The 14,706-nt window shown below is 37.1% G+C and overlaps 2 protein-coding genes across 5 annotated transcripts in view; one reads left to right on the top strand and one right to left on the bottom strand.

The window, feature by feature from the left end:
- The first annotated feature begins 2,543 nt into the window (after positions 1-2,543).
- LOC137125180 (uncharacterized) lies at positions 2,544-10,217 on the top strand. The gene is made up of 6 exons (XM_067500233.1): positions 2,544-2,802; positions 2,887-3,013; positions 3,177-3,278; positions 8,407-8,525; positions 9,750-9,873; positions 10,079-10,217. The coding sequence occupies exons 1-6, from the start codon at positions 2,739-2,741 to the stop codon at positions 10,197-10,199; spliced, it is 657 nt and encodes a 218-aa protein (XP_067356334.1). The 5' UTR covers positions 2,544-2,738; the 3' UTR covers positions 10,200-10,217.
- A 1,669-nt stretch (positions 10,218-11,886) lies between these two features.
- The window catches only part of LOC137125667 (septin-7-like), a 42,479-nt gene continuing 39,659 nt past the window's right edge, over positions 11,887-14,706 (bottom strand). For all 4 annotated transcript variants that reach the window (XM_067501491.1, XM_067501492.1, XM_067501493.1 and 1 more), the window contains exon 13: positions 11,887-14,347. In XM_067501491.1, coding sequence (XP_067357592.1) covers positions 14,308-14,347 — 40 coding nt within the window. In that variant the 3' untranslated portion in view covers positions 11,887-14,307. The remainder of the gene's footprint in view (positions 14,348-14,706) is intronic.

Below are 14,706 nucleotides of genomic sequence, written 5' to 3'. Positions count from 1 at the left end.
ACTACATAACTAATATTAAACAGCGAGCATAAACACTGCCACTGGGGAATATCATTTTCATGTAGGGATGTACTTGGTCAACAATGTTTCAGTAGGTGAGATGTGTCAAAGGAGAACCCAAGTTTTCCCAGCAGAACATTGCCCAAAGCATTTCACTGCCTTTGAATTACCTTCTCCACTGGGCATCCCAGAGCCATGTCTTTCACAGTTAAGTGACACATATTTAACCACCTATCCACATGATATAAAAGAAAAAGTGAATTATCAGACCAGGCCACCTTCTTCCATTGCTCCATGGTCTACTTCTGATGCTCATGTGCCCATTGTAGGTGCTTTTGGCAATGGACATGGGTCACCACAGGCACCCTGACCGGTCTGCGGATACGCTTCCCCATATAAAACAAACTGTGATGCACTGTATTTTCTGAAACTTTTTTATCTGAACCAGCATCAACTTTTTTAGCAATTTGAGCTACAGTAGTTATTTTATCATCATCTGCTGCTGGTTTATCACTTTTCCTTCCTTGGACCAGTTGTGGTAGGTCCTGACCACTGCAGACCGAGAACATTATACAACAGCTGCAGTTTTGTTGCTCTGTCCCAGTCATCTAGCCACCATAATTTGGCTCATGTCAGACACTCAGATCTTTAGGAAAAAAAATGGTTTGTTTCCTGCCTAATGTATCTCACCCACTTCCAGGTGTTATGATAATAAGATTCTAATTGTTAATCATTTAAACAATCAGTGGTCATATTGTTATGGCTGATGTGTGGTATGAAATATAGTTTTGTTATGTAAACTTACTGAAAATTTTGTTTGCATCCTGTAAAAAAAATAATCCTTTGTTAATTTTCAGACAATACAGCTGCATGACAAAAAGTGAATTTTGTCTTTTCTCTGTCAAGAAGGTGAGTCATAGCTTAAAAGAAAAAATCAATTACTACTTGTTTCTGTAAATTTCCAATTTGACTGTCAGTAGTTGTTACATGGCGCATCTGTTGAGATGGAGACAGACAGGGGGTGAGTGACTCTTGTGGTTGACAACTTTCTGCACGTGACCAACCACACAAAATGCTAAGGAACATGACTGAGAGAAGAAAGCTTTCACAAACAAGCTAAAATCTTTCTGAACATGCAATTGTTTGCTGTAGATTACTCATTTTCTTAACCACTTGGCCTGCAATAACTTGTAAAAAAGGTTGGATGTGGCTCAGAGGTCGATGTGACCAAACCTTGTTGCATGGAAACTTGTGGACAGAATTATTGTATGCAAATAAGTTGGAGATTATTATCAGAAGGAAACTAATGGGGTTGCAAACATGTGCCTGAATGTGCTCTAACTAGGTCATACATGCATTGCTAAGTGTGGGTTTGTGTACACATATGATAAGATCTTGTGAACTTGCCATCTCCATTAGTCTGCACGACACAGATTTGCATAAATGGGGGAAGTATCTCAGAATAAACTGTAATTTACCCTGGGGGAGGCAGAAACTGTCATGATTTTGTGATTGATGTGTTTGGATTTATATTTAGAAACAAAAAGAAACTCTTTGATTAAAGGCTTTATATTAACATGCGAGTTCTTAGACAGTGTCAGACAAGTAGCCTTTGACAAAACTTTAACCAAAAATACACAGGTAAACCTTTTAATGAGAATAATTTGACTACAACTGGACTTTTCAAAGGGTTTCTTTTACTCAAATAGTAGAAAAAAGTGACGAGTCTCACCATCTGCAATTGTAATAAAAATTACTTAGGCAAGAAACTAATTCCAGTTACTACTGTTGACAGGAACCATTATGGACTACAGAGTGAGCATATTGTTTCTGAGAACACAACATGATATAATTTAGTATCTATACTCTATTATCAGTGTGGCAGAGATCTCGCTGTTTTATATCTCTACATGTGGGCACATAAACCAACCATTATTAGTCTGACCTCATACCACAAGTGATAAGAGAAATTCATTTTGTGGTTGTTTTTGTGCAATATACAGGAATCTAGTGGAATCAGCTAAGCATGTAAGCTCAATAATTTCAAGATAATTCAATTTTCAGATCAGTTTACAACTTAATGAACTTTTAATAGTTCATATAACTTATTAAATGTCTATGTTTAAAGAAACTAGTAACATTTTTCACAATAATGAAAATGATGATGGTAAGTGGTAAAGGTTAGCGTTGAATTCAGTCCCTACCTGGAGACACTGAAAGTGATCAAACATGTCATTGATTTGCTATGAAATGAACAGTTAGAAGTGACTCTTCAAACTGAGAAATGAACATGTTCTGGAACTGATTCTCTGGGTATTGTCTGGAATTCTTATGCGAAAGGGGCTTAACTTACTTTAAACTAACTTTCAACTTTCATAAGTCCCACCACCCCGTGCAAATTCTGTGTTTTCTGAATGAAAAAGGAACATTCTCTTCCATTTCTTAGCTTATTTGATTTCTACACCAAAGCTTTGGCTTGTCCCTTTTCTGTAACTTCCTCCCTTGAACTAGTGTACACGGCATTCTGACTATTTCCTCGCAGTGGAAATCTGAGGAGGTGTTGGGGAATTCAACCCCGATGTTCTGTGGTAGGATTTATTTTGGAGAGGAAAAGCTGATTTAGCACATTTTACTTCCACAATGAACAACCTATAAATTAGACGCAGAGCAAAGAGTCGGTCACAGCAAAGAGAGAAGAACAGCATCACCATCATCACCATCTTTTCACTGACAGCATCATGAAGACTCTTTGCTTCACTCTGGGCCTGCTGCTACTCACTGTCTGCTACTGCGACGCAGTTGGTGAGTGATCTCTCTCTGTGCATCATCACATTAGTTTCTAACTGATATGTTTATACTGATGTTATCCTTTTACCTTTCTAATAGGTGATGCATCGTTCTTAAGCGCTGCACCTGGAGACTGTTGCTTCAATTTTTCTGGACATAAATTACCACAAGGTTTAATATTTACAATAACAAAGACTCACAGCTCCTGTATGCACAAATCATTCATGTAAGTTTTTGCCTTTTTTTTTCTTTTAGTGACAAAACAATTAATACAAAAATGGAACAGATTTCAGACAGACTTTAGAACCAAACCCCAACAACCATATTAATTCAAAACCTGAACAAAAGTAGGTGGAAAAACTCCAGTTTCTCCTCTGTATGTTTTGCAGATTAAACACTGTTCAAGGGAGGAAGATCTGCTACAGACAAAGCTTCCAGTGGGCTGTGGATACCTACAATAAGCTCTCCAACATTGAAAGGGGCAATGAGAAGCCCTGAAGATGTTTTATTAAAGCTTGGTTTTACAGGCGTACTGTAATGACAATACTTTCATTGCTGTGATGGACTACCTTAGTTTCTGTGCGTGTTTTCGGAGTAAAATGTGTCATGAGAGGGTTCACCCTGTTCCTGTATCAGTGTATCTCTGTTTTAAATAAAAGCAAGCAATGTGAACAGCTCATTGTAGACTCCATGTGTCTTACACTTTGCACACATATTCATGCACCCCAGCGCTCTCTCTGAGATGTTTTGTGGTAATGTACATGATGAGTACTAGAGCACAGTAATTATCACACTACTGCAAGAGATTCATATAAATATTTTTTATGATAAAATAAAACTATAAAACATGAAATACAAAAAATTAAGAGTCACATAAAACAATAAAAATTGTAGGACACAAACCAAAAAATACATTTACTCATGTAATAATAGAAATAGATGTCTCTTTCTTTTTTCGGCTGGTCTCTTTTAGATGTCGCCACAGCAGATCAATTATTTTCATCTAACTACTATATGTCCTCTGAATCTTCATTTCTCATTTCACTTCTTGCACTTCTTACTTTTTCACAGTGACCATTATCCTCCATCCTCAGCAGTCTTTGTACACCCCACATCCCTCCTCTACCTTTGCTGTCCCCCTTATAAACTCTCACTTATCATAGCATGCTCCCTATATTCACTACATATCACATTGTCCTCTACAAACATCAGAGTACGAGGAGACTCCCGACTGATCTTGTCTGTCAACCTGTCCATCACCATTGCAAACAGGAAAAGACTGAAAGCCCATCGTTGATGTAAACCCACCTCCACCTTGAACCAGTGTGTGATTACTACCACACACCTCACTGCGGTCACACTGTTCTAATGCATATCCTGTACCACTCCCACATACTTCTCCCACCACTCCTGAAATCCACAAACACACAGTGTAGCTCCTTCTGGCCATGCGTGTTCCATCAACGCTCTCAAAGCAAACATTGTGCCTGTGGTGCTCTTTGTTGGCATTGAACCACATTGGTGCTGGCTAACACTCACCTCTCCTCTCAGCCTGGCTTCCACTACACTAATACAAAGCTTCATTGTGTGCCTCTACGATCGCTGAAGCTCTGAACTTCTCTCTTATTCTTGAAAATCCCTTCTTCTCTGCTACTCAGGCATCCTCTCACTTCCCAGAATTCTGTTGAACTATCTGGCTAACCACTCCCAAGCATGTCCATGCCTCCACTGGTTTCCACCAACTGCCTTTCCTGTCTTCATCCTTTTCATGGCTTTTTTAACTTCATCCTTACTAATTGCCCTAACTTCCTGGTTCGTTATGTCTACATCCTCTGATCTTCTCTCTCTCTCATTTTCTACATTCATCAGCTCCTTAAAGTACTTCATCCACCTTCTTAACACATTCTCTTATCTTGACAGCATAGTTCCATCTGCATCATTTACTACCCTGACCTGAATAACATCCCTCCCATCTCGGTCCTGGTCTCGGTCATCATCCTCTTTCTCTTCCTCACCTCCAAAGTCCTCCTGCAAACCACCATTTAGTGCTGTCTAGCTACTCTGTCCCCTGCCACCACTATACAGTCTTTGATCTCTTTCAGGCTTCTCCTCCTGCATAGAAGATAGTCCACCTGTTTGCACCTTCCCCCACTTTTTAAGGTCACCCTGTGCTTCTCGCTTTATTTAAAATTTGTGTTCACCATCTGCCCTTCCACATTTCTCTTCTTCACACTATACGTGGCTATCACCTCCTCATTACCCCTGTTCCCTTCACCAACATGTCCACATAAATCCAGGTCCAGCTCAATTACTACTCTGTCTTTCTTGACTATGCCTTCCATTGCTTCACACTTCTAACTTGTTAGAAAATTCTTGTTTATGTTTCTCATCCATCTCACACCCAACCTCCAGGGCATATGCATTGATGATATTTATCATTACTCCTTCAATTTCCAGTTTCACACATCAGTTTCACACATCAGATACTACTTCTCTAATCTTCCTGTAAGATTATTAATACACCATTTCCCTTCCTGACCATGCCATAGGTCAGTGGACCACTCCCTAAGCTTCTCATGGTTCTAACGGATTCATATAAAGGAATGAGTAGCTAAGAAATGTATTTAGGGCCAATCACCTTAGTTGTTCATCCTACATGCCTTGCTGGTGTTAATGATTCTGTGGATTGTTCCATTGAATTTATGAATCTAGTCCCGGATGCTTTCAAACATGCTCTGGTTAACCCTTGGATTAAGAAACCCCACCCCAAAAGAAATTTGTTATCAGTTACAAAGTTTTAAAAATTGTAATGGTAGTTATGAGAAATTTTAGTCTACTCATAGATCTTGTACAAGTACTAAAACTGCTTTGGTGATGGTGCTCAATGACATTTTGATGGTGCTGGATGCCAAAATTCTATTAGGGGTTCTGTGTCTTGTCCACAGACACTCCAGGGATCGAACCACTGACCCTGTGGTCCGTGGACGACTTCCCTTACCAACTGAGCCTTTCTGTTACACAAGGATTTGGAAATTGCTATTCATGCTTTTATTTTCTCAAAGCTTGACTATGGTAATTCGCCGTATTTTGGTGGTACATTACATTACAATGCCACTGACTGATTTAAAGACAAGTAACAGATTACAATGATCCAGTCTGCTGTAAATAAAAGCATTAATCAGCTTTCCTGGGTTGTGTTTAGAGACCAGATATCTAATTCTGCTAATATTTTCAGATGATAAAAAGAAGAATTCACTACTTCAGCACTTAGTCCTAACTTCAGTCTTAACTTCAGCACTAAAACTAAGGTCTGAATTAAAAACAAACAATAAAACCCCCCCAAATACCTTATGGTGGATCTGGCACTGTAGGATCAAATCCCTCAAATGGTTTTTTATCTCTACTCTTTTTGGTTTTGGGCCAAAAACTATAACATCACTTTTGACACTGATAAGTTTAAGAAAACATTGATACACCCAGGTAAATATCTCATACATACACTGCAGTAGAAAAAGTATTCGACCACATTCATGTAGCTTGAGCTTTAAATGGATTAGAGTACTAACAGTTTAACTCTGATATGAAATGTTGTTGTTACACATTAAATGACCCAGAGGCAGCATGTGTAGATTAAATGAAACAATTGATTAAACTTGCAAGAATGTGTTCTACCTCATTGTAAAATAAAAACTAGATGACTGCACATTGAGGTTCCACAATTCATTAATGTCCCAAATATTTGGGCCAGTACGGCTTTGAAAATAACATTAAGTTCTTTCCCATATTTTCTCATATTTGCATGCAGCCAGCCGGTTTTGGTTTGTGTTTACTTTATCTATGTTTTTGATCCTGCTTGTAAAAAATTCCAACTTGACTTTCTGATTCTTTCTGGTGATGCGGTGTTTCCATCTTGTAATACGGCCTCTGTATTTCTGCTCAGGAAATTTTCAGGTAGGTGTGATACCTTAACCCCTGCTTTGTAGGGTTTGTTTCTGAAGTCAGTTATCGTGCCTTCGTTTTTTCAAGTGTTGGTTTTTGCAATCCTGTCTGAAGTGATTCTTAGTTTGGCCGTGCACCTTTACTTATTCATTATTCATTATTCATTATTCATCATTCATTCAATAAAACCTTTAAGTCATTACAATCACTGACTCACTGTTCTGCACTTGCGTACTCCTTTTCACAAAGGTGAGTGCAAACCTCACAGAGTAAAAATAAAATTCATATTGAGCCTTTGGCTTCTCAGGCCAACACACACCAAAGCCACAGGCCTCATCCCTGACCCTCTATGCTCTCAAACCAGAAAGCCCCATCCGTCAGACCAGGAACCAGATGTCCCGATGCTAACTTACCTCAAAAGCCTGCTGTTTTAGCTTTATTTAAATCATATAGTCTAAAATCTCTAGAGGCAAATACCAGAAAATAAAAGCGGAAATTCTAAAACTTTATTCATTACTAACTTTTGATTTTAGAAGCAAAGCGAATAGCAAACAACGATTGAATTCAACTCGCCCTTCTGATGCTTTTGAAGGGGTCGGTATGTTCTGAAACGGCCTAAAGATCTGCAGAATTTCCAGCAGTGTTCAGCACAAAATGACACCACAAGTTGTTCGTTGTGGTAAAGATCAGCGAGGTTTTAGCTTTTGCAGAGTTAATCAGCTAAATCTCGAAGTGTTCTGATAGCATCAAAAGAAGATTCTGATCTGTGGTGGGGTGTTTCTTTTCCATTGTGTCTCAGCAGTGACAAAGGTTAATTGCTACTTTTATAATATAGAGCTGGTCCCTAACACTAATTTTAGTCCAGAAACAGAACGTATTGGGCTAAGTGAGTTCATTTCTAACTTAAGGCTTTGAGAGTTAAGTCAAATTTAGGATTTCCGGATTTCACTAACATAAGATTTTACATGATTACAACTCAGACGTTTTCTATTTTTTTATTTTGTTAAGCTACTCAAACAACTCAATCTGTTGTCTCCACTTGAAAATCTTGGTTTTCAAATAAGTTGGATTTTAGATACAACAATCTCAATCAAAATCATGAAAGGTTTGCTGTTTTGCCCAGGATCCTTATTCCACAGCATAACCCCCTGATAATTGATTTAAGTAAGAAGAACTGTCTGATATGCAGATATGGGTTTATAAAAAGTGAGCGCACTGACAGACTGAATGGCTCCTGTTGTTTGATATAAGAAAAAAGATTTCCTCATATTCATAAAAATGTATAATCAACATTTGTAACAACTTAATGTATTGACTTTACAATAATCTACATCACTGTTTTGGTTTGACCACAAGGAACTGGTAACATGAACGGATTTAAAGGCCTCCTAGGTACAGTATTGAGGTCAAGCAAAACCAACCTCATGGTCAAAACAAAGGAAAACAGAGAATGACACAATCAGAGGTGGGCTGGTAACAGACAGTATAAAATGTATTCATTTTCCACCCTTGTGTATACACAAAGGTATGTTGTTGTGGTGAATTTATGAAACTTCCTGTCACCCAAGCAGCAGCACCCACCCTATTAACCAGTGGTGACCTAAAAAAGACAGAGAACTGTTAGAATTGGCATGAATATGCAGATGAGGATGCACAGGTATAAGAGAGTGATCTGAGCAGATCACTTCAGACGGCAAAGACACAAGATCATCAGGTCCACAGCCAAGACACCATGAGGACTCTCTGCTTCACTGGGGGACTGTTGCTACTCATCACTCTTTACTCCTGCACTGCCATGCGTAAGTTTGTCAGCTCCTCTATGAAACATTATACAATATACATTATACAATTTTGTATAATCAACTGAATTTATTTCACACATTAAAATGTATTCGTCAATAATTTAAGAGTAAATAGGTTTTGTTAATTTCAAGTTATTTTAACTTTAAAGATCTAGTTTTAGTTTTTAAACCACTTTGCAATTTAAAAGTTCTAAATTGACATCTGTTGACTTGATGATTTAAATGAATTCTGACTGTTAATAACTCTTATTATAATGAAGTTTTAATAGACAGACAATTGAACGTCTATACTCTGTATAACATCATACAGGAATTTAGTCGAAATGCCTAACTGATTTGCATTTTTTTTGCAAGTTTTGTTCATTTCAATTTAATTCAACTTAGATTTTTTTAGTTTTAAATATCAGATCACTTCACAACCTATAAATGTGAGCTGTTCTGATTTGAGGCCTTTCAGTTTCACAGATCTTCATGTCAGGATGAAGAACTAGATCTTTAAACTACAAAAAAGTAAAAAGAAAAACAATGTCTTTGAACCGATGTGACTAAATGGTTTGGTCAACTTAATATGTTTTTTTATGTGTACTGTGTTTCTTAGGTTGAGTTAGTTGTACTTATACACAAAACTCATAAACTGATATGGAACTATTTAACTCAAGTTCAGTTAAATTAATTGTCTACACATATCAGCCACAACGCTATTACTAGTGGTCCTAATAATGTCTTAAAAAAATGAGGGTCACAGATCACTGTTGGTAAAGGTAGAGCTGGTTTTAACCAGTCTGTGTGCTGACACTCATAATCATACATCAGCTATTATTAGGACATCTTTATAAAAATCATCTACCATATTTTTAAATTAAGTCCACCAACTTGTTTCCTGATGTTTTACACTTTTAAATTCATAAAATGACATTACGCTGGTACACTAATTACAATAATAGATGATAATGAAGTCTGCCTGAGTTCGGTTAACTTGCATTTAGAAGCAGAGTAAAGCTAAGGATGAGTGTTAAAAAAAAAACCATTATTAGCTCAGCAAAACTATTGAAATTATTCATTCTTTCATATTTGTTAAATTACATTCAACAATTTTGTCACAGTGTCATTACAACATTTATGCCTAAAAATGTCTTCACTCTGATTATTAAAACAAATATCATTACACACACTAATCATCTTCTGATCCCATTTTTTTCTTTTTTTTTTTGTTACTTACAGCTCATGGACCAAATGCAGTGTCACCTGGATCATGCTGCTTCAGATTTTTTGCCCAAAAAATACCATTGTCAGAGATTATCTCCATCACCGAGACTCACAGCAGATGCTCAGAGAAGGGATTTGTGTAAGTCTGTGTTTTATTTAAACACCAAGTGTGTTGTTTTTCTCCTGTGGCTTCAATAGAGTCACTAAAGTGATACATATACAAAGAAATCCACACATATAGACTTTTTTCTATTTTTTGTCAAATCTGCAAACATCTTCTATTTTTAGTCAAAATTTCCAGGCCCAAAGTAACATAAATGACTCTGTTATTAATTTTTTAACAGGTTCAACACTCCCAGAGGAAAGATTTGTGTGCGCCACAGTCTGGACTGGGCTAAGAAAGTGTTTAATGAACACAAGGAGAAAAAGAACCAACAGCTCCCCCAACTTTACCTGCAGCAATGATGGAGCTTCAACTGAGATTAAAAAGATATGTCATTGTATTATTTGCCTTGCAGTTTTATTTCTCTGCATCTATGGGTGGTCAGCATGTTAATGATCAGTCACTTGATCTTGTTTTGCTTTACTTTAAATCATTAAAATTTAACTTTACAGAAATTCCTGTCTGACAGTGATTGCAAAACGTCTGTACTTCCATGTTTCAGAGTAGCCTGCAGCTATAACTCTTAAAGCACATGTATAAACTGAGGTCACATAAAGAAAAAATCATACTCAAACCTCATAGCTGCTGGTCTGTTGCTTAGTTGATATTAAAGGAAGGAATACATACAAATACATGACCTTTAACCTTATTTTCTTTTTACCAACAAAGCTGCTTATTAAAGGTCCCAAAATTGACAAATGGAATAAATGCGTAAAAAAGATTAATACTAGTAATAATATTATTCATAAAAGTAATAATACATTATTTTTTCCATTAATTATATTTTGATCCCTTAAAACATAAAGCTTTGGCTAACCATTTAAGGTTTAAGTGATATACAGCAGTGGTAATGGAACTCTGCAATGAAATATTATCTTTATCAGTGATGGGTCAGTAGTTTCTTTTTAGTTTTGCTTATAGTATTAAAACACAACTATGTAATCATAGATCTAATGTTAATCTCCACACAGCACACCTGAAATGTCACATATTAAGTTTCGCCTTTATTTTTGGTGGCCATCAATAGAAATCTGGTTGCGGTGACTGTGGTGCAGCTGGTAGAGTGGTCGTCCATCAATTCCACAGTCGTTGGTTTAATCCCTGGCTCCTCTGGTCACATGTTGAAGTGTCCTTGAGCAAGACACTGAACCCCGACTTAGTTGCTCCCAGTGAGCGTTCGCCAGCTGCATAGCAGCTCCCCCAGTAGCGTGTGTGCTTGTGAGTGAGAATGGGTAAATGAGGAGCAGCGTAAAGCACTTTGAGTACTGATAGGTAGAAAAGTGCTTTATAAGTGCAGACCATTTACTGTATTTGATCAAGTTTTGGTAAATTTGTTGGGTTTGTGGCACAGAGCTGACTTTTAGGCACAAACCAAATCTTTCAATAGTTGTGTGGTCAGGACCTTGGGAAGGAAATTACTGTACTTATCCATTTTACAACCATTGTGAGGTGTGTTTGGGGTCATTGTGCTGTTGGAACACCCAAATGTGTTGACATTATGCTGAAGAATTCTGAGGTAATCCTCCACCTTTATTCCATCCACTCTGTGCAATGCACCAGCTTCAAAGCATGATCCTACCACTACTTTGCTTAACAGTAGCTACTGTGTTGGTGGGGTTGAACATAGCTCTTTTCAGTGTGGCCAAACTGCTCAAGCTTTGTTTCATCTGACAATAAAACTTTCCTCCAGAAGAACCTTTCTATTTTCATGTTGTCAGCAACAAACTAGTTAGGCTATGAGGTGTGAATTTTGGAGCAGGAGCCTCTTTTATTCCATGGCCATATAAAACTTGACTGTAGACAGTGATAGTGGTGTAGTGACCTGTGCCCTGATGGTCTGAATGCAAGTAATTATTAAAGTAAAGTTAGTCAGAAAGGTTTTAGTCCGTTTTTTGGATAAATGATGAATCCCATCAAGAAAGACTGTCTTGATTTCCCACTAAAGGAATATTTCATGCAAAAAATGACTTAAGAAAATACTTACACATGTTGGGAGTTAAAGCATAACCTTGTCAACTTTAATATTAATCATATACAGTTACAGACAGAACACGCGATAAAACAAAGAAAAGCAGAAAACAGTGTACATACTGAATATAAAAAAGAAACTCTTACAAAAAAAAAGAAAATGCACTCAAAATGAAATCTATCTTAACTTGGTGTTATTAGTAGGGCGAGTTGGTCACAAGCATTGGAAAGAAAAATTCACCTTTTTTAACTTGTAGGATACAGAATTGCTTTTCTCTGGACTTATAGAAAATCTAGCATAACAGAGCAGTCCTGAGAAGCTGTACTCATTGGCATAGATGTATACAGTATAAATGTATGCAAATGTATTCATGGATTCCTGGGATGAGTATTACACAATAGGTTCTGTTCTGAGTACAAGCTCTTGTTAATCCTGGCGTAAGAACAAAAACAACAAAAACTCAAGATAAAAGGAAACTGGACAGCCTCCAGTATGTACACAATATATGCATTATCATCATGGACAAATCCATACAGGTTCTGTTTTATGTACTGAGGTTTTGTCCCTTTCATTTTGCTTTAATGCATCATGATGACTGCAGGCAGTCTGATACCAAAAAAAAAAAACAAAACAAACAAACAAAAAAAACAGATTAATCTATAAATCTTTTAAGGTTAAAGAGTCTTTCTTTAACCGTAAATATAGCATTAATATCAATATATGAAAATAAAAAATGACAACTCTGGGAAGGGATTATTAAAGGTTGAAACGAGTCACACTTGTCCTTTACTGACCTGGACTTTACATATTTTGTTTGACAAGCAAACAAAATGTAATGTTTTGCTGTGTGTGGAAGCATTTCTATAGAATATTTCGAAGCCAATTTAGAGATGAAGCTATGGCTGAATTGGCTACATAAACAGGTGTCTTTCTGGGGAGTGTAGGGATAAAGAAAATAATATATGAGCTGTTTCTTATTGTTTTGGACAAAAACATCCCTTTGGTTATTTTACCCAAAGGGGAAAGTATGAGAATCTGGACATCAGGGTTCAGATTGATGACAACACCCATCACTTACGTCACAATATAAAACATCTTTGTAAACACTGTAACCTGTGAAGTTGTAGACACCAATTAGGCTTTTGCATATCTTTGAATAGGAAACACACACTGCAATGTCAATATCCTGGTTGCTGCTGTATAAGATGCTTATCTCTTTACTTCTGTCTGTCTGTATATTTGTTTTAGATCAGATAGTATCAGTGACCTCATACACCTGCTCATACTGTATACACACATGTGCTATATCTGCTGCTGCACTTAAAATCCTGTCTATAGGCCCAGTCACACCACTGATTTAATGTGTTTATGTACTAAAAGCGATTTTTGCTATTTCAAAATGCATGTTTGCAACATTTTTTTCTGCTGTTGACCAATAGCTAACATTGAAAAGGAACCAATTAAATTAAAAGGATAACGGGGCAACAAATTCTATTAACTAACTTACCGTTTTATTGAAAACACAAACGGCTGTTGACACAATGAAACAATATGTTCCATTCCATCAGCAATCATTGCTTTTTTTAACTGGTAGCAATTTAGCACATTTTCTAGTTGAGAAAGCTCCTTCTCATGAAATTATTTTCCCACTTTCCACAATTTCTTGAATTAAATAATGTACAATCCTGAGAACAAAATGCGAGGGGTGAGTTAATCACCCAGTAAAATAGAGAAATCTGAGAAATTCAAAAAGGCTAATGTCAGGACAGGATGCTCCTAACCAGCTGCTCGTCAGCTAACGTAGTTCATTACCTAACACTTTATGTTTGTATAACCACAATGCTCTAACACACTTTTTGGTGTGATTGGCCTTAATTCCACAGCTGCCATCTGATTGAGTTCCCTTCACTCACATATACTCTCCCTTATCCAGACACATCCTCAAAGACCTCTTTATAACTGTATAGATGGGTTTACACTTGCAATAAAAGAAAGAGGAGAGTTTGAGGAAGAGGATTGTATATCTATCTGCATATCTATGAATACTTAGAGAACATACAAATACCACATGTGTACAAATGGCTATGCATGGTCCCTGCCATGTGTTTACTCAGCACAGTAAGCTGAGAGAACTTCAGTCTTCTCCTCATTGTCAGGAAATATAGGAAAGTAAAATTATACAAACACATGCATTCCCCAAGAAAAAAAAAAAAGGTCTCAACAAACACAGTAAAACCCTGCAGAGAGATGAGTGTTTGGGGTGTGTGTGTGTTAGTGGTGCATGTTAATGTAACACATAGAAATGTCACAGAATATGTTCATGGTTATATGTGTGTGTGTGTGTGTGTGTGTGTGTGTGTTCTGAGGGTCACAGTAGATGTGAGCCTCAGACAGAATGAAGAAAACATGACCGTAAATGTCAAGGAACAGGTAATGTTGCTTCAGAAGATTTTTCCTTTTTTCTTGTTCTTTTCCATTGTCCTGTGTGAGAAACAAAGAGAATATTTATTCAGTAGAAAACCAACCAGCAAAGCGTGCCGTTGGGGTGTTCAAAGCTGCAGCAATCATAAAATTGGGATTTGAATGTGTATTGTCAAAAATGCTGCTCAATGAAATTAATTCAGATAGAATCATCTTAAATTGTGCACCTTCTTTCAACTTTGTGGAGCTTTCGAGCCTCTTTTAAGTAATTATTTTGGTCTTTGGTCGCACAGCTTCACTATGATCAAAACACATTCTTTTTGCAGCAGGCCGATGTTTTCAGACAGCAAGCTCTGCTAAACCCAGTGGACAGCCAATAGCCAATGAAAATAAAATACAGTAGTGAAGCATGTACTGCT

The sequence above is a fragment of the Channa argus genome, chromosome 4 (assembly GCF_033026475.1).
Source record: "Channa argus isolate prfri chromosome 4, Channa argus male v1.0, whole genome shotgun sequence".
NCBI lineage: Eukaryota > Metazoa > Chordata > Actinopteri > Anabantiformes > Channidae > Channa > Channa argus.
This window is presented reverse-complemented; position numbering and strand designations above follow the sequence as displayed.